This window comes from Rhopalosiphum maidis, chromosome 2 (genome assembly GCF_003676215.2).
Source record: "Rhopalosiphum maidis isolate BTI-1 chromosome 2, ASM367621v3, whole genome shotgun sequence".
Taxonomy (NCBI): Eukaryota; Metazoa; Arthropoda; class Insecta; order Hemiptera; family Aphididae; genus Rhopalosiphum; species Rhopalosiphum maidis.
Window position 1 is genome coordinate 13,698,967 of NC_040878.1, and position 21,736 is coordinate 13,720,702.

Consider the following 21,736-nt stretch of genomic DNA (forward strand, 5'->3'; position numbering starts at 1 on the left):
TTAAAGTTATTAACTATAGTAATAAGTATAATGTCGATTTGTGTACAATATTATAGTCACTCTTTAATATCTAACAAAAATACGTCGAATATAATGTTTATTGTTCCTGTTATTTTATCGCGCTAGAACCGTAATCAGCGGAAAATAGTCACAGCAGCGTGGTCCATAAAATATATTCTATTTTAAAGATTGAAAAATCTATACATGTACATGATACATAATATATAATATGTATTTATATCCTTTATATTATTTAATTCGATATTATTATTAAACTTTTACGAATTGCTTTAGGTGTACCTAGTTATAAGTGTTATTTGAAAAAAAACTTTGAAATTGAACATTTTCAAAATAGACGAAAACTTCTTTTTCCGCAGACATTTGTACGCAAATTAATATTGTTAAAGCACAAACATTTGATTCGTTAGGTTTAGTATACCATTCGATTTAGGTGTGCGTGCAGAGATGAAAGTTTGACGGCTGATATACCGATATGTATAGACGCACATTACAGTTACATATGGATTTATAAAGTCGACAAAGTTTTCTGCGAAACGTTAAGTTGCCCCGTAGTGTTTGGCCAAGTTTAGGTGGCCTACAGTGGCGTTCTCCAACTGTTCATCGAGTGAATAGTGAGGAGGAAAATGGCCAAATTAGTTATGTATAATACTCCGGAAAATTAGTTTAGTGACACGTAATATAATGCGTATGTATCTGCAGTGTGACATCCGACGACACATATCCCGCATAAAAACTAATTTCAGTCCAACCGGGAGGAAAGAATATCACCGCTATCAGGTGTACGCGCGTGTGTGTAAAAAATCCCCACGTGGCCGTGTGACATCTGGGCCGCTATATCATTTTGACAGAAAGATGTATCTACTTAGTTATGTTGTTTGCAAGCTCCATGACTACGCGTTAATCAAATTAGTTTTTATTTATTTTTTCCAACAGACCGTGCGTATAATATATCAACTATTTGATTGTGTTCCGGTCAAATTACATTTAATACATCATCTGTTAAAGTCGCGAGAGTGTAAATGATAAATATAGGTATACATAGGTATATAATAATATTTAAGCTACTAATAAACTTGTGAAATAAACATATGGGTGGCTGAGTAAACGCATATATAATATTACAAACGACACCTTCATTCTCTTACTAAAGATAAAAATTCAAACACAAAACTACACCGATACTAGTTTTATTTATTTAGAACATAAAAATGGCTGATATTGCTGTGCGTTAAAACAAAATTTAATAATAATCAAAATGCGGGGACAATAAACTACCAAAGAAAATGTGTTTTAAGCGACGTAATTTATTTATCAGATGTGTATGTGTGTGTGTGTGTGTGTGTGTGTGTGTGTGTGTGAGTGTTGTTTTTTAAGTAACAAATGCGTTACCGAAAAAATTTTACAAGTGCGTCTACGCAAAGATTTTTCTCAATTCTAATTTCGTTTAATATCCAACTCTAAATTATTTAACTATATATTAAATGAATAATTTTTTTTTAAGTTATTGTATTATAGGAACAATACATATTTTATAAATTATAACAATATTAAGTATTCAGAATAATTGAAATTTATATTTATACTTATATAGTTTTGGTAATAACTAAAAGGATAAAAATATTTACACAAATAATGCTCATTGTATTTGATGTGTTTTTAATTCTACAATATTCTACACAACATCGATAACTCATGCGTATTTCAGAAACGTCAAAACATCATAATTTTCCATATAAAATATTACTTGAACATCATTTTTTTTTTTTGTTTTTGATTATTTACGTATAATTTAATCAATATTCACTCTACACGACAGATGATGGGGGTAAATAAGTGCCTTTACAAAACATAACGAGTAATTATACTGACATAATAGTGAAATTGGTATTCGCAAATTGAAATTACTATGTCGTATTACTACTCACATGAACTAATCCTTTGTGGGTATATTGAATATTATAGTATATGTACCATTATACAATTTAAATATTAACATTGTATTAGTAAAACGAATTATTTCGATTATGATTGTGGTTTGATTATTATTTCGTGTAAATATATTTATATATTTATAACACCATGCTAGTAGCCATATTATTACATAAATATAGTATACTTGTATATCATCGTATGTATTCAACGTTACAACTAGTTGATTTTCATTGAATGACATCATCATTTCCTAAAATAATTCTTATTTTTATTATTATCATATGATAATAATTATGAGTTGAATTGGCACAGAATAATAGCATATGTATTATTTTGAATATTTCCTATGAAAAACCGAAAAACCAATAGCTATTTATTAAAATTGAGCAAAAAAAAAAAAAAAAATCAATCTAACATTTGATTTAGATTAATAGTATTCAATATTTTACTGCATTTCTGGTAAAGCATATAAAACTCAAAACCATGTTACATTATACTAGCATTAATACACAAATAAACCATTGCAACATTCATAAAATGTAAACATAATACCTTAAGTCCACAAGCGAATACATTTAAAGTTATCATAAAAAACATTTTATCAATTAAAACTCATATGTATATTATGTTTATTAAAAATAATTTATCCGATGGAAGGTACTATTGTTATTTATATACTTCTATTCGTATATTTTATAGCATTAATTACTCGTCAAATTTAATTAAATTATTTAATGTTGTAAATATTTTAATATAATTACTTCATTACTTCATTACGAAAAGACTTAGCTACTTACTTAAAAATTATAAATAAACATAAAAGTTCATAAACAGGCGAAAGAATAAATATCCTGAAATACTGATATTTTTAAAGTATTTATTACATAATATTAATTATATTTTATACTAGTTGTATTGCTGGACTTTTCCTGAATTATACTTTATCTAAATAGCTATGTTTTCCATTTTTCTTCAATTGAAAATATGTAAAATACAATGCCTATGAAAACTTCGTCGTCAAAATCGGTTCATTCATTTCGAAGACTTCTCAATACAATAATTATACGGGAAAAAAAGCCAAATAGTGTATGTATCATGCATAATTACGTTTATTTATATGGCGAAACTTTTGAATAGTGTACTCTATTGGTCACCAAAATTTATAAAAAGTAAATGTTTTAAAGGAAAAAATAATGTTAAATATTTTAACCATAATGTTTTATCAATTAACAAATTAGTCAAATAAAATAATAAACGAATATTACTGTAAATATTTAAAATATAATATAATATGGATACAACACTAAGTTTCCTTTTAAAAAATTCTAAAGATAAAAATAGCAAGCAAGTGTCGAGTAAACTATTGTAATGGTTGTGTTCAATTTAAATTTATTATTGTTTCATTTTATATAAAATTTTAATAAATGAACAACTTAGGAAACTAAAATCGTTTACAATTTTTATGCATCTTGAGCCAGAAAAATGTTATCGACATTAAAAGTATATAAGTTACTTCAAGTATTTACAATTTTGAATGTATAGTAAATCAAAGGAAAATCTTTTAAAGAGTAAATAATTTTAAACTGAATTTATATTGCGTAAACAATTATGAAACTAAAATAAATAATCGTTAAAAACGTCTGTTATAAGATTAGGTATTTTAAAGTTTTCCCCCATATGTGTGATATGGTGGGAATTGAACCAGATACTTCTGCTAGATTTTTTTTTTGTGGTCTCTGTCCTTTGAAATGTTTGAAAAAGTACCTTGTAATTTTGAAAATAATACATCATAAGTACTATCAGTGTTATATATACATACTTTCAAGGCAATCTAAAAGTGATTAATTATATGACTAAACAAAAACAAATAATTTTAAGAAAAAAATATCAATATTAATACTAAGAAAAATAAAGTAATTTATAAGATTTTTCCACGCTATGATGCTGTAATCATTGCAATTTAGCAAATTAATTTTTAATTTTTAACAAAATGCTTATATTTTTAACGATTTTAATAAAGTTTTATTCATTTTAGTTTCAAACAATTAGTATACAGCTATATTTAAACATTTTTAATTAAATAAAACATTTAGTAAATTTCTTGTATTAATATTAAGTTCTATTATTATTAGGACCTAAAAATATTTGTTTTTTTATGTTTAAATTATTTATACCTAAACATGGGAACTATACATTTTTATATTTGTATGTACTACCTGGAAAGTCACAGAAAGATGACTACTAAAAAATTTAAATTTAATTTTCAAATATAAATGTATCCAGTATTACATTCATCATTATATATTATGTTCTTGTGTCGTGAAAAACTTTGTGCTATAACTGTCAAAGAGTTGGAACATTGGGGCATACTTTTAATATATTTTAGTCACTATATAGGTGTTTATATTAGTTTTTTGTTACCAAAATGATCCTTTTTGGAATCTTCCTACATTAAAATTATATTTTGTTATAGTGCTCGCAATCGATAAAAAATTATAAATTAAGTAATGAAATAATTATAACTATAATTAGTAGAAAGGTTAAAAATTCGATGTAAACGTAAAAATAAACTAAAACATAATTAAAATTAGATAATATTTTTGATTCAAAACTAATAATACAAAATGCTCCAAATATGAAGAAATATGCAAATAAATTTTTTTATAATAACTTGTAAAACTAAGATTCAAATAAATGTCATACCTAGCTAATTTTTAAACTGACAAAAAAAAATTTCAAATTTGCAAATGCATATAACTCTGAGTTCAAATAATTATATTATCTTATTATAAAAGATGAACAAAAACACATTTTTAAAAATAATTTAAAGTTTTGCAATTTAATAGAGAATAAAAAAAATCTCAACTAAGTTTTACTTAAGTAGTAATAAGTGTATACTTAAATTACAGCACCTAACTTTATTCATTATAATATATATTATTGTTTTTTTTTTTTTATTAATTATTGTTTTGGAAAATGTTGTAGATAATAAAATAAAATTACTTGAATAATAAAAAAAGTGTTATTATAGGTTAGATATGGTCACGCCTAAATGTAAACGTAATACATAACATATTGATTATTTTAATAGTGGAAGTTCCGTTTTTATTTGATTTAATACGCTATGGGTAGGCGAATTCATAAGGTAGCTAATTCAATTTGTCATAAAAAAAAATCGAAAAATATGAACTTACAGTCTGCGTTTGATGGCCACGTATATCTGGCTAATAGAATAATATACGGTTTGATATTGACGTCAAAAACAAGAATGTTATATTATGGGTAATTTAGACTATAGAAACACTACATCAATATACAATAGGGGAGACTGTATAAGTGAAGTATACTCGACAATTCTGAGAAGACATTCGTTAAAATGCAAATGCAAATGCATTGTAAATAAATGATTATAATTGTTAACAGAATAACTAACAAATTAGTTAACTAATTTACCATATTGTTTTATAATAATTATCACAATGGTCATTTAATTAATTTCAACTTACCATCACCAAAATATTAAGTTAGCTAAAATGTACACGATTCGATTGAATATATTAAAGGACCTAATAAAATTAAATACATTTTAAGTTTTCATACAATGAAGGTTATGAAATTGAATTCTATAAAATATCATCATAACTCCAAATAATTAATTTTTAAACAAAATAAAACTATGTATATTAGTTTAAGTTGTATAATAATTAAATAAATAATATAATTATTCTCATCAATTATTATATCGATTAAACTGTAATGTTAGAGCGATACGTGTATATTATAATAGAATTAATGGTAATATTGAAAGTTTTTCGAATATTTCTTAACATGCTAGAGTAGTCAAGTATCAAAATTGAAATTTAATACTATAATTTAGATTTATTTAGTATTCAAATCGTATACTACATAGCATCTAACCAGTTAAAAATCACAAATCACAAATGACGTTATGATAAATGACTTTCTGAACACACGATTTTTATAAAACCTGTTTTTTGACAACTATGGTATTATACATTTGCTTTCGGACACTTGACACATTACCTGTAAAATTACTTTCATGCTGATTGATTAATAAAATAAAGTATAATAGTTAAAATATTTTTAAAAAACTCAACGCAAAAGCGCATGTTATTATAATGTACTATGCATAATATAATATTAGTTCAACGAGAAACAAATGGACAAATAAGTTCTAGGTATGGTCTACGAACCAAAAATCTAATTGTATCTTATAAATGAAGGCGGTAAAAGTACGGTTGAGAACGGAATTTTTAGTCAAACGATTGAGAACGTTCAATTTTTTTGCAACGTTGCCAAATTTAATAATTGTTATTGAACGATAATTTTTTGATATTTATTGAACTTTTATTGGATTTGTCAGATATTGTTAGTAACTTATATAGATACCAGAAAAGAGAAAATGGTAGTCGGGCGTTACAGTCGTCGTACAAACGTCAACGAAGTATTCGTCCGCTTATATTTTATGTAGGGTATTCCTATACGTCACATAATGGAAAACAACCAAATTAAAATTACCCTTTCGAAGCGAGGTAAAGACCTGGTATTATTAGATTCTAATAAATATTGTTTTATTCAGAAATGTATATACACGGATGAAGTGGAAGTGTTCAAATAATTAATGTACTGTATGCATTCCAACAGATTAGAAACAAATATTATTGATTGAAAGACTTGGTTAGCACAAAAATTCCAATACCCTTACCTTTGCCATAGAATATTAAGTGTACGTGAAAATATGTTCAACGAAAGAAGAAAATATTATCGTCCATATCCTAAGTCACTTGATAAAGCATTTACTCAACTTAATGAAAATGAAAATAAAAAAAGGTTAATGCGCGTAAAGGTGAAAAATGTATTCACATACCTAACAATCAACTGATTATACGTTTAACTACAATACAAAATATGGAATATTATATATTATATTTTTGTCATTTTTTTGGGGGATGGTACGTTTAAATATGCACCGAAATATTTTATTCAGCTTTACACAATTCGTTGTTTTAAAAATGACCATTATGTACCTGTAGTTTACTTTTTTTTTTTAATGACAAGTTAAAACACTACGTATATTAAAAAGTGGAAGGGTATTATTGATTTATACTTTAAAATGACAAACAGAGTATTAGCCATTCCTAATTTGCACTTAGATTTTGAACTTGGAGCCCATGAACGGCGGGAGAAGTGTTCCCCGATATTAATTTTATGGGTTATAAATTTCATCTAAAACAAGGATGGTGCGAAAGGTAACTTAAAAAATAAATTATATTAGAAAAATATCGTTTTATCATTTTTGGAATGAAATATAAGATTAGATATATAAAAATTATTATATGTTAAAATATTATTTAAATAAGTATAACATTTTAATAGTAATAAAAATAAGATAAATCATTTTAATTAAAACATTTTTTTTAGATAAATAGTGAAAGTAAACTTCGAATGCAAACACAAAGTCTGATAATGACCTAGAAAAGTGACTTAAGATGTTTTTTTAGTTTTTAATTTTTAAGTCATCGTGAAGTTGAAGATAAATTCGTAGAGTTAATTATTATTTGTCCAAATGAAGAAATTGGTCATATTTTTTTCTGATAATATTTTAAACAATTATATAGAGCTTGAGTGTCTATTCAATACGAATTTATGGGTAATAAAACCTTCGGAAAAACTCAGGTAATTTTCAAATAAATTAATACATGTAAAATATTAATTACAATTCATAACTTTCTAGAAGTACTATGGTCGTTGAAAGTTTTCATAGAACATTCAATGATCAATTGAACAGTTCTCATTTGGCAAATGTTGTTATTAAAATTATAATTGAAACTCAATAAGAAACGATATCGAAAATAGTTACGGTAGAACAGGGTAAAAAATAAAGAAATGCTAATAAAACAAAAAGACAGAATACGTAACATTCATAGTAAATATATGCCACACGTGGAAAATAAAAATTCAAGTAATTTATTAAAATATTTAAAGTATAGTGGCTTACAACGCTATCCCGCTATTACTGATATAGTATAAGTAACTCATTAGTCGTTATGTCATATTCAGACTTTTTTCAAGAATATTTTTATTACAAATTTATTTATGTATATATTTCTGAATCCTTCAATCGACAAATAAATTATATGGCAGCGTTCTACTTAAATTAATTCTCAATCGTACTGGTTATTTGGGTCAGAGGTAAGTTTTTTTGTTAATTTTAAGTGTTTTCAATCGTTTGGCCAAAAAGGTATAGCGTTCTAAATCGTTCGATAGCAAATGGAGAAGACATAGTTTCACGGTCAAACAAAAACAATAGTAAAATTTAATAGGTAGGCGTTTTTTTTGCGTATGTCACTAAATAGGTGACAGTTGTGATATTTTCGGTTTATTTATCGACCGAATGTAAGTTGATCAGATATTTAGTAATTTTGGTAAATATATTGTTTGGAAAAATACGTTTAGTGGCAAGTTTTATTTACAAGTAAATTATTTTGTATACAAACAGGTTACGTGTTATTGTATGGTTAACTGAAATATAGATGACATTTTATTTTTTTTTTCAAATCTAAGATTCCAAATAACTTGAAAAATATGATATTGGTACACTGATTTCCTCAGGGGATTTAAATATAGCAATGTAGTATATCGTATTATAATGTACGATAGCGTTATTTTTTATTTTTTATTTTTTGATGTAATAGGCAAATAGTTTTTTTACCACTAGGCCTCATTATATTTCTTCATATTATGTTTTTTATAGAAGTAAGATTTATATTAAATCCATATTCAGAATCTTAAAATCAGAAATTATTGATGGGCAAAGCTACCAATTATCTTGATGTCAATATTCAACACAATTGTTTTTAAACACTTACTTGGCTTTAATAAATAATCAACAAGTAAATCTCCTTTAATTATGTCGTTAAATTTTCATTATCAGTGGGTTTTGTTTTTTTGAAATTTCAGTGCAAAATTTTCTATATAAAAGTTTTTATACGCTGTTACTTATAAAATGAAATGAGAAAAATATTTTTATTTAAATCATGTTTGATATAAATGATTTTAGTTACACTGACAAATATCTAGAATGTGATTATGCAAGGTTTAAAGTACCTAACACATTTAGCATTTAGCATTGAAATTATATTGACACTTGTATTTCATTAGTTTATTATCTACAATTATAAAATTATCTTATAATATGTTATATATTTTATTCTATTAATTTTGTTTATATTTTTCTTTGTGGTTATTTTTTGTTATATAATAATTACGAGCATATGAAAATTTATATCTGTATAAGGTTTTGAATTCTTAACTTTGTAAGCATATTCCTAATATTTAGTTAACAAAAATCAAAATCTAGAGTAAATTTATAGTAGTAGTAAGTTATAGAAAAATTTTGTATTATTTAAAAAGAAAAAGAAAATACAATAATTTTAAATTAACAGTTTAGTTTTTATTTGTTCAATAAGTATTTTGGTGTTGTTCTATTTTTGTATAATACCTATTATTCAACCTTTAGTTTACAATATGTAAAAATTAAACATTTATTGGTATTCAGGCTATTGAAGAACAATATTCATTTGTTAAACTTATTAATTGTATTATATATTTTTGCGTTTTTTTTGTTCAAAAATGTTATTAATTAATTAGTTTCCAAATATATTGATCTCTCGGGAAATCGTTTATGGGGATGTTTTTTATTAGTTGACACACTGGAAATAATAAATACACGCACGTATGAAAAAATATAAGCTGTTTGACAAAATATGTTACTAAGAACAAAAATATTTAACACAAACTTTGTGAAATGAACGTACACAATATGAATTAATTAAAAATTTTAATTTTACAATTAATAGATTTATATTCGTTTATTAATAATATTCTATATATTATTACCAAGATATATAAAACATTTAAACAAAATTACTTGAGGTTTTTAAAGTGCTTGCTTAATATATTTTGTTATTCAATATTATGAGTTATTTGTTATTCATCATAATATTATCGTCAAGATAATAAAACAACACAATAAATAATATTTTTCACGGATTAAATTATTACTGTTAAATTGTTAATCTCTAGTCTGTAAGTCTTAATAAAAATTTGACATGGATCTCTACCACGGAAAATTGTTCAACAACTTGGAAGATAATATAAATAAACAGATTTAAACGAAAACATCACTAAAAGTCAAGAACAGCCTGTTAAGTTACCTGAGTCTAAGGATAACGTAATCGGTGACTTGTTCAGTAATGAAACGATGATGACTACTGAACCTGCTCTAGTGGTTTACTATAAATTTAGGTCAAAAACTCGTGAGAGCTCAATAGTATGGAAGACACCAATACAATAGATATAGAACATTTAATACGAGTTGCAACTGTAGAGTATACGCATGTTGTACATAACTAAATAATATGTGTACATTAATATTGTTTAAATACAATTTTTTTTATTTAACGATACTAATCACAGCATCTGAGATGTTCTATGACCCGTTATGAACACGACCCTCGACGAGTAGGAAATCGTTCAAAATAGATAGGTATATACTTTGTTATACGCATTTTATAGAAACACTTCATATTTCTTGGTCTAGTGGCAAATTTCAAGAATTTGAGTGACGTACAAAGAGGAAAAAGCACAGACCACTACACTATTGGAAAGACTTGGCACATTAAACGAATTTCATAATTCACTGAATCGGCGTTAGTCTTTCCAAAGTCGATACACATCCCTTGGGCCACATCTCAACTATCATATCAATCGATAGTTACTCAATAAACTGTTTCGAAAATTGTTCGGACAGTACATTTTAGGAAAAAAAAACTGTAGATGCTTCTAGAGTTCTGTATAAAAGAATAACCTACCAACTGGTTACCTAATAATTTTTCGTAAACATTTTAATAATTATATATATATATATTTTAATTTATAGGTATTATAGTAAAATTATAATATACCATTAATATCATATCATTAAAATAGTATTTAAATAATTAAATCGTTGTATTAAATAAATTAATAATTTATTTATTTTTAAATATATTGTTGTAGTATTAAATAAATATAAGAAGACCTTTAGGGCAACCCAAAACCTGATGGGTTGATGCAGTGAGCAAGGATTTGTCAATGATAGATCGGAACGCAACCTTTCTGACAACGTATCAGGAAAATAGGTGGAGAGAGATTTTGATAGCACTATTGGTCCTGAATTTACCGTTAAACAAACAAAGAAAAAGTATTTAAAAAACCCCTTTTTTACCTTTTTAAAAGCTATAAGCTCATACTAACATCCAATGTAATTTTGTTTTATATTATATGTTTTAGAAAGTGTTATGTGATACTGTTATAGAACAATCCTTTGACCGATAAAAAATAAAATTAAATGGTGTAAGTATAAAGATGCCATTGCAAGTGTTGAAGGACAGTGTACGTATGATGATTTAAAAAGGTTGGAAATTGTAAACTAGTGTAACAATAAAAAAGCTTAGCTGGTTTAGCCATGGGCAAGTTTTGAGAACATTTTAAAAGACAAATAAAAGATTATAGTCAAATACACAACGTAGATACATGGTATATATTATACACACATATGTACAAACCTTCTTCTAAATTTATATTTATATATAAATATAATGGCATTTGTTGTAAAATTTTCAACATATAACTATGAATAATAATTTAATAAAACCTTATACGTAGTATTAATGTGTCTAAGCGTTATAAACTTATGTTAACATGTTATTATTAATTCACATTCTCGTAAATTAAGTATAATTCGTCGTAATTATACTTAGATGATGTATGATAATGTATATAGCATATTATAATAAATAATATGTGTAAAAAAAAAAAAAAAAAACAGAAAATGAAAATTAGGTTGTTTAATTTCAGAAGTTTTACGTTATAATATGTGTACAAACTACAAACAAACATCACATATGCATTTTTGCACGTGACGTAACATACGCCGTAGTAGGAGTTTTTTGGAATAATCGTGGAATACTGGTATCAACAACCGTATTATAATAATACAGTTATTCTGTAGTAAGCATAAAACTCTGTTAATAATATAATAGATATGTGTGTGAAAACTGGTATTATAGACTTATTTTAAATATCGAAATTTATTGTAAATACCTACTTATGAAGTTTAAAACAGAAAAAAAATATATAACTAATAAAGGTAAAAAAAAATTTTTTTAATATTATTATTAGGGAATTGTACTTGAATAGTTTTTTGTTTATTATCTTAAAAACTAGATAGATAAGCTAATACAAATTTGAATTAAAGCCTATTGATTTTTTCGGTAATATATTTCATACTGTATTTTTGGAAAATGTTTTTATCACATTAGTTATTGTGCTCAAACGTGCACTTTCAAGACTCTCCAAGGTTTTTATTCATTACCATATTATTCAATTAAAAAAAAAACACAATTATTGTCTTTTATTTTATCACAATTTGTTAAAAAGTATATTTGTTGATTCAAAAAAAAAAAAAAAATATATATATATATATATTTGTATATTCTGATACATATATCTGAATTAGTGATAAACGGTCAAAATATATCCCTGAAATTTAATTTCGCAGCAAATTTGTTTATAAATAAAAATGTTGTTAAATAAATAAACAATTTTCTTAGTATTCTTGTATTATATATACAAAAAAATATAAATAAAAATGAAATAACATTTCAATTACATGGAAAACTTTATGCCAAAGCTATTATTGTCAAAACACGTATTTAATATTTAACGGTGAAGCTTAACACACATGCTTTTAAGTTAGTATGTGACTGCGTTTACGACAGCAAACGAACCGTATTTGATGTGTAAGTTTGATGTTAGCAAGTTTGTCAAACGACATAAAAATAATGGCTTCGACATTTCGTCACACATCCCGAACACATTTTTGATTTTATGATTTAGTAATCAAAGAAACATTTGACTATACTTAATATAATTTTAAGTACTTATTTCATTTATCTTATTATTCTTAAAGTAAGATTCCTTTAGAATTTAATGGTTTTATTCAGTTCAAATTATAAATCTAAAAAAATAAAATATAAATTTAAAAAAAATAAAAATATTTATCTATAAATAATATTTAAATTATAAAATACATTTTTTTTAATCATGAAGCTAGGCAATCATTTGAGTATAAATTAATCATTCATTTAAGAGGACATTATATTCGCATGTGTTCAAAATTCTCTGTCTTACTAACGTATATGGTATATCATAGTAAATTTGTGTTCATTGGAACACATTTCATGATGTTAGCTTTAATATTAGAGTAAACTTATGTATTATCAAATTTAAATGTAAGAGTATTATTTTTGAAAATATCATAATATTCTTTTATTAATGTTATTATAATTGTAAAGTGAGTTATAGCTATAAAAAATACTACAACTTTAAAATGACAATATCAATCAGGACGTATTATGATTTTCTAGATTATATTTTTACCTTTAAATTTGATAATAAGTAAATCTATTCTAATATTATAGTTAACATCACAAAACGTGTTCTATTGAATGCAAATTCGCTATAATATACGTTAGTAAGACAGAGATAATAGTGAGCTACAATGTATTGATAAATTAGCAATTAAATATAATTTCACAAGATAACTTCTAACCGAAAATATTGGATATTATTAGGTAATATTTTTAATGCGTCATTTTAAAAATCTCGTCTGAAATATATTTGAATTCCAAATTAGATTTTTAAGAGTGACCAATATAGTAAACTGATATAGTGAACCGGGTTCCTAGTGAATCTTTTAAAATCTATTTATTTTATACGGTAAATTTCGATGTAATGGCTTCAAAATGTCTGATATTAGTACACCAATATTTTGTGATAAAGTGAGCAATTAGAGATAACTATCAGCAAACACTCGTTTACCGACAGAAATCAACTTGTAAGTATATGACAATAAATATACATAGAGGGCTTAACATTATTATTAAATTGATTATAGATGACACTAAATTATTATTAAATACTTGATAAAGATATATAATTGTTTGTTGTCTATTTTTTATTTAGACGTTGTAGCTTTATGCATACAGAAATTCTAAGGATTAGTAGAGTTGTATTAACTGGTTATATTGTACACAGCATTTCATGGATATGAATAAATATATGTATAATGTATATATTATACATATCATTTTACATTATTTCCATAAAATTAAAATAATTTTGTTGTGTAAAATATAATTATTCACATTGTACCACAATCGCAAAAACAAAATGAACATAGAATATAACTATTTATTGTTGTGAATAACCTTTCTTGGATTTCCCGCCATGGTGAATAAATAAATTATGTGTTCCTATATTTTGAAATAACTGTGTGGACCACTTTTGCCTTTAATGAAGTTAATTACAATACCTATACAATTTTATACTTAATTGAAATATCATAAATCACCTATCTTGAACGAACCATATGGCTTAATATATATTATTCAATACTATTGGCAGTGGATTTTTGCGTATTGATTTATGTTACATCGGTATTCTAATATTGAAAAATTAAATACGTATTTATATTATATAATATTATATAAATATAGTTATTAAGACCATTGTACGTCAAAATATTTTTGAAGAAAATAATAATTGTAGTTCTTACCTGGAGTTCATCCAGCAGTACACGATAGGATTATGCATAGAATTGGACATTGCAAGCCAGTAAAAGGCCAAATATACGTCTTGTATGTACGGTGCGTTAGTTAATTCCGGCATATGAGATGTCACAATGAAGTAAATGTGATATGGCAACCAACAGATGGCGAAAATCGTAACTACAACGATCATCATTTTCACAACCTTTAAACATAATCGAATACATTTTACCACATGAAAATATCTTCTTAAATTATAAATAAGTTAAAATTGAGAAATAATTGTCTTTTCGATCGTACAAAAACAATAATAATTGACAGTACCCACTACTAAAATGTGAAAACTATTAATTACAGTAGACTTTAATGGTGTAATGTGCGTTTTCATAACCATTTAAATTATGTAATATTGGCACCTAATATAAAATATGTTATTATATTTTTTAGTTTTAAAATAATTTATTATAAGTTAACAGTTTATTATACTAATAATTTATATAATTTTTTTTTTAGGCTTGGAAAAGTTATTAATTTAATCAATAGGCAATTATTATTGCAAGACTTAAAATAATTGAGATTTAATTTCACTTCATTATATTTATTTATTAGTTATAATTATAAATAACAAAAAACAATTAACAACTATTGAATCTTAATTATTTTTATATAAAAGATTAAGTTACTTAAGGTAACTTGTTAATATGTCAAAGATTATTGAGATAAATTAAAACAAACTGCAACAAAAAATTAAAAGGTCCTAATAAAATGTTTATACAAAATTCATTCCTCTAAAACAAATTATATAAAAAAATATCATGTAAATAAACGGGGTAATTAGGAATCACTTTCATATACGATCATGTGCTTCATCATCGAGGATTTAGTTCCTACATTATATGTTTTAAATTTGTATTTAATGATAAATCATTGCATACAAAAAACAATTTTAACCGAATACGGTCTGTAAACTTATATTAATAGGTTGAATGAATTTTTAATGAAGAGATTGCATTTGTAAATGTTGTGTGTTTAAAATATATACGTTAAAAGTTTCAAGTATCTCAAATTATATTTTTTAATTACAAATAACTAAAATTATTATTCTTCGTTTAAGTATCTAATTTTTTCCAAGGTTTTACTCCCAAAAAGCAACACTATTCTAACCCTTTATCTCCCATCTATCATCACGTACTCTTCTTGATAACCCACCGTGCCACCTCGAGAGGCGTTGGTGGTGTAACCTATTAATATAAATTTAATTAATTAATTATCCGAGGGTACATCGCTTCTTCCATGTGTATATTATGTATATGTTTATTTAATTTAATTTATATTTTTACTTATTATTTTAATAAATACGGGTTTTAAATTTTTCAATTCAAATATATATATATTTATCTAGTTTTGTCTGATTTGGAACATAAAATAGCCATAAAATAAATCAGTTTTTATATATTATTTAGATTTTTTTAGATCCATTATTGCCTACATATAAGGCATTGTGAATTTAATGTTCACAAAATAAATATTATATAATAAATATTTAACTACCAAATAATTTAAAAATGTTCTGGTTTTAAAGAATTTTGTTGAAATTTGAAATTCAAATGCTTATAAAAAATTGTTTCAATGTATCTTTAATATTTTTAAATATCTATAGTAAAAATTTACGAGAAACCATTTATTAAATTATCAAGTTTTTTGATCAAATAATTATTATCTATAGAATATGTGTTTAAATATTATATGAAAATTATCTACTACTATTCATTAACTAAAAAAATTAAATCGTTTGATTTTTAATATTTGTTTATGTAAAAATGTGTGTTTTCTTATTTTTTTTCTCGATTATTTTGTAAAGTACTATGTATTTTTTACTTTTTTCTTCCACAAATCCTAATTTAATAACTAAATATATTTTTCTACAAAAATCACCTCCCCCAAAAAAATATCATTATAAAATTAATATGTATAGATATTGACCAGAACAAAATATAAAATCAATCAATACAATAATAAATGAATGGCCTCGATGAGGTATGTATATGTTGATCAAATTATTAGGTTTCAATATTTATGTAGCAAATATAGATATAAATATTTCTAACTTGACTATACTTGGTATGTTGTTTTAAGATATTGTATAGTTTATAATTTAAATATACCTATATTATATTGTTTATTTACAAATTAAGTTATAATTTTAGTTAGGTAGGAGTTTAAATGAAAAACAAATTATATGTATAAGTAGGAGCTTCGTATAGCAGATACTAGGTTAGCTTAGTTGGTATATATGTATCACATTTTATTACTATAATTTGCTCTAAGTTATTATGGGATTGAATTATGATGAAATAAATGAAGCTTTTTCAACACATAAATTATACATTTAAGTAAAATAGGTACATAAAGTTATGTCAACATTATATATAATTCACGGACATTTTAAATAAATATAAATTGGTTCACTTTGTCTCAAAACAGGAAAATTAGTGGTTTAATAATTTAATTATACTTAGATAAATGTTTATCAACAATGTTGTGCAACTGCCATTTTGTTGAATTTAAACTGAAATTTATAGCCTTCAAAATACCACTGATATTCATAATATAGTAGAATGATTAGCTTTCATAACTTTATTAGTCTCAAGTACTTTCTGTTATATTTTGTTATTTGATTAAACTTAATAAAATTAAACACACATTTATAATTTTTAGTTTATTAACACCTGCATTGTTATAGGTATAAAGAATATTACATTTTCCATGTTCTACACCTCCGTATTATTAATTTATCATATGAACATATACATGTTTTATTAAACCAAAATAATAAATCAACATATTATTTTGTTTTAACTTATAAATGTTATTTATTATATTATATTTAACCATTTTATTGTTAGTTTCTCTATAAACCATTTAAAACTAAAATATCTACTACGGATACACTCAAAAGTCAAAATTATCTCTAAAATCGGTTACTCATATTTTATGTCACATTGTCATGGCTTGTTTTTAATGTGTTACACGTGTATAAGACATATATAACAACCTTATGTGATGTACTTTCGAATACGTTTATTTGTCTAGTTCTTATAAAATATACTTATACAGTACATATTACATATATGCGCTTGAGAAAAAGTACTCATAAACCAAGTTTCATAGTATTTACTATTTTTATGACATACATGTAAGAAAACTGGTAGAACACTTCTAGTGGTTCCTTTAGATTCTGATCAGGAGCGATGAATGTATTGATTTTACAATAATAAGCGTTTTTTCTATGTCATCACCTTTTGGGACAGTAAATATACTTTGATTTTTAACTTTGGGGGTAGTTTCTAATAGCAAATTGAATGTACTGGTAATTTTGATGTCGAATGTACAATTCTTGTTCAATAATTTGATTTAAGTTATCGGTTATAGTATAATAATAATTTGTATAATATATTAATAGCAATATAAATTGGATCTTAAATAAAGAAACAAAATAATTTAAAAAAAAAAGGATCACAAATATCTTTTTCGTCAAGATATGCATATACACATTTTATGTGTGCCTTCATATAAACAATATAATTTTTAAATGTGAATATTCACACATACCAGTTGTTTCTATACACAATAAATAAACAATTTATATAAAACAAATAGAAACAGTACAAATAGTTGTAGAATACAAGAATATTGCTCTGATAACCAATACAGAAATTATGGAATTAAATAGTACATTAGATTACCAGACTTTTCGTCATGTTAGAAAATTGACCTATCTGTAATACGTATATCAATGTCTAACGCATAATAATCATCAAATCAAAAAATATAATTTATCATTCACACACCAAAATAATAATTGTATAAGATATTTACCATCATACCATCACATTACTACCCATTCCCAATTATAGGTATTTATTATTTGAATTCTACTACATGACATCGTAAATAACGCTAGTTATTTTTTTTTATTATAGTCTGTAAAAAATAAAATATCAGGTGTAAAAAAGGTAGGTTTATGTATGTGTATAGCGTCCATTAAATTAAATTTTGTGATAATTTAATTTTGTTTAAAAATTAATTTTTTTTTCGTTTACGCGAAATGTTTATACTTTTATTTTTTAAATATATTTTTACATTTATCCGAATTAAGTTAATGACATTACTAATATATTTATTTTGTTTTATAAGTTATACAGACTTAAACTATTATAACCGGCCTGTTTTCAACCTAATCTCTGCGAATCCTTATGTTTTATATCTGATATTGACATAATATCAATATCAATCATTAATCACCAGTAAAAAGAAAACCTAACCAGCAAAAATATATTAAGGTCTTAGTCCCTAATACCATCCATTTAAAATTTCATGTTAAAACCTGGAGCTTTTGTTTTGCTCAAAATCTCATGATATTATATAATTAACTTAATTTATTAGTACATTGTATTTTTTTGTTTTATTATTTGTCTATATTAGTCGATTGAATTTAATACATTTCTCCATTGTCACTCTATTAAGAAATCTCGCGTATTTGTACAACATTGAATTGATTCGATAGTACATGCGTATTAATTGAAAATAATGTTTTAATACTATTTTAAGCAAATTGATTGTGATAATTAATATCATTAAACTTGAGTATGATTTTTAAGTTAATATTTATCACACTATTATTTTGTACCATTTTATAATAAGATTAATCATTAGAATTTATATGTTTGTATTAATGACACTAAATTAAAAGAGAAATTGACAATAATTTTACTGTGTACTGTTAAATTAAATCAAAGACTACTTTTTTTTTAATGTATATGTATTTCAAAATTAATTAGGTACAATGGTTCATCGATTACAAATTGTAAGCTAGTTATAGTTTATGTATGGAAGTCAGTAATGTTTTAAACATCAATTAATTATCAACATTTATTATAATTAAACAATATTAAATTCATCAATTTTTGTGGCTTCTAATTAAAATGTTTTGAATATAACTTTTCAAATTTATTAACAAAATTATTTTTATGAATATACACAAAATAATATTTGTGGGTATTTGACTAGTGAACCCAATTTTTTTATGATTAAGCTTACAAAATATTAAACACATAAATCTGATATTAATTTATTATTTCGATTTTTACTACCATTAAAACTATTAATAAAATGTATTACAATTTTTTTGTATAACAATATTAAACAGCTTTTTATTTACAAACTATGAGATTTCACAAAAATTGACAGAGCTTTGGGGTTTTATTTTCAACTATAGTGATATTTTATAAATACTACTATAATATAAAAGAGCTTAGGTAAATATAAGGTGAATATATTATAATTGAGAAATATTAAAAAAAAATGTATAATTAATTATTACACACAAAACAGTTCTTTTTTTACTATAATAGTGTCTAAATATGTCAAAAATAAATAAAACAAAATACTTGAAATACTTCTTCAGTTGAATATATCCAACAAAAATAATGATTGACGATCGTAAGAAAAATTACTGATAAACTTATCTAAGCGTATTACTATACAGTACACATAAATATATATATTATTTATAAAGGTATTTCAAAATTGGTCTAAAATGACCACATAATATTTGAGTTATATTTTTTTTTTTTTTACGAAGCATAGATGTCAGTGTTTATTTTTCCACTATTAAGTGACATACCACAATATAAACATAAAATAATGTACCCAAGGTACCCACGTTGAATTCGAAAATAAACATCCGCGTGCTTGTAATTTATAGTTTTTAATGAAAACACGTCCGGTTTGTCCTCTTTTCCTTCCGGTTATTCCATTAAAGGACTACAGTGGTGGTAAAACTAATGACAATAATGGAGACTGACAATTTACGCCATTTATTCGAATACTGAAGGAAGTCATAACACGTCTGTTAAATGATTTCTTGTCTTAGAATAAGCTCATTACCAGAAAAGGTTTTAAATTTTATGTGATGTATTATTATTAATGTTGCTTGTTTTCATTCATGTTAGGCTTTTTCTGATTTGTGTATTCACGTTTCAGTTTAATATCAGTAAAAACTGTCCTCAAATTAAAATGGTTAAAACTTTACAACTTCAATAGTATTAATTTATTCTACGTGAGTTTAGTACAACACTAAATACTAATCAAATGTATTATTTGTGTTTTTAAAAATAATTAATTATGTATATACTTGACACAATCATTACTTCTAATTATAATTATAACCATGTTTTCTTATTTAGGGATTTATTTATCCAAAATAAATGTAATCTTCTTACTATACCACAAATTTTAACTTTTACAAAGTAAGATAATAATGACGTAATCGAACGTTCACTTGTTTTAATATATATATATATATATATGTATGAATTTTAAATCTGTAGAATTAATTTTATAGTTAGTGTAATATTTATACTTTACTGCTGAAACGCTATTTTTAGTTTATCATCAAATAACAATCAAAAGAAGTACCCACGTTATGGCTGCAGATTAAAAGTAAATTATAATAAAATGTTTGATGTATCGAAAGTAAAATTTAAAACAAGAAAAGTTTTAATAAAATTAAAAATAACCTGTGGAAAACCAGAAAATTAACCACATGATATTATATATTATAATATTATATTATGTGTGTCTAAGAAACAGGGTACTAGATACCATGTGGCGTTGTGGTGTGGATATCGATCGATCAGAACGCAACCGCTGTTATTGTGGTCAAGTCCATTCATTGCTGCGTGGCAACACCTACAAAACGACATGTCTAACGCTGGTTAGGTGACCGGGTCGACACTGAGAGAGCAATCAGTCAGTATATAAAAGTGGTTGACATCAGTGGATATATTGTATATGTATGTACATCGATCATTCTCCCTAGTCGTTCTTTTGTATCCATACTTGGAATTGTGGTAGGTATTTACGCCATTGACGGAGGTGGGTTCGACGAGTTATCTCATCCCCATGCGCTCCTCGTTTTTACACCATAGCTAAAATTTTGCGCGATCGGAATCACAGTCCATAATAATAAACACTACACAATATATCAGACGTGTGTATCAAAGGGGCCAACCAAGTGGTTTTGATGAAATACTTATAGACTATTG

The 21,736-nt window shown here is 24.7% G+C and overlaps 1 protein-coding gene across 3 annotated transcripts in view; it reads right to left on the minus strand.

Annotated features, from left to right (window-relative positions):
* Positions 1-21,736, minus strand: part of LOC113552309 (tachykinin-like peptides receptor 99D) — a 208,499-nt gene that overhangs the window by 31,375 nt on the left and 155,388 nt on the right. For all 3 annotated transcript variants that reach the window (XM_026955122.1, XM_026955121.1, XM_026955123.1), the window contains exon 5: positions 14,636-14,832. In XM_026955122.1, coding sequence (XP_026810923.1) covers positions 14,636-14,832 — 197 coding nt within the window. The remainder of the gene's footprint in view (positions 1-14,635; positions 14,833-21,736) is intronic.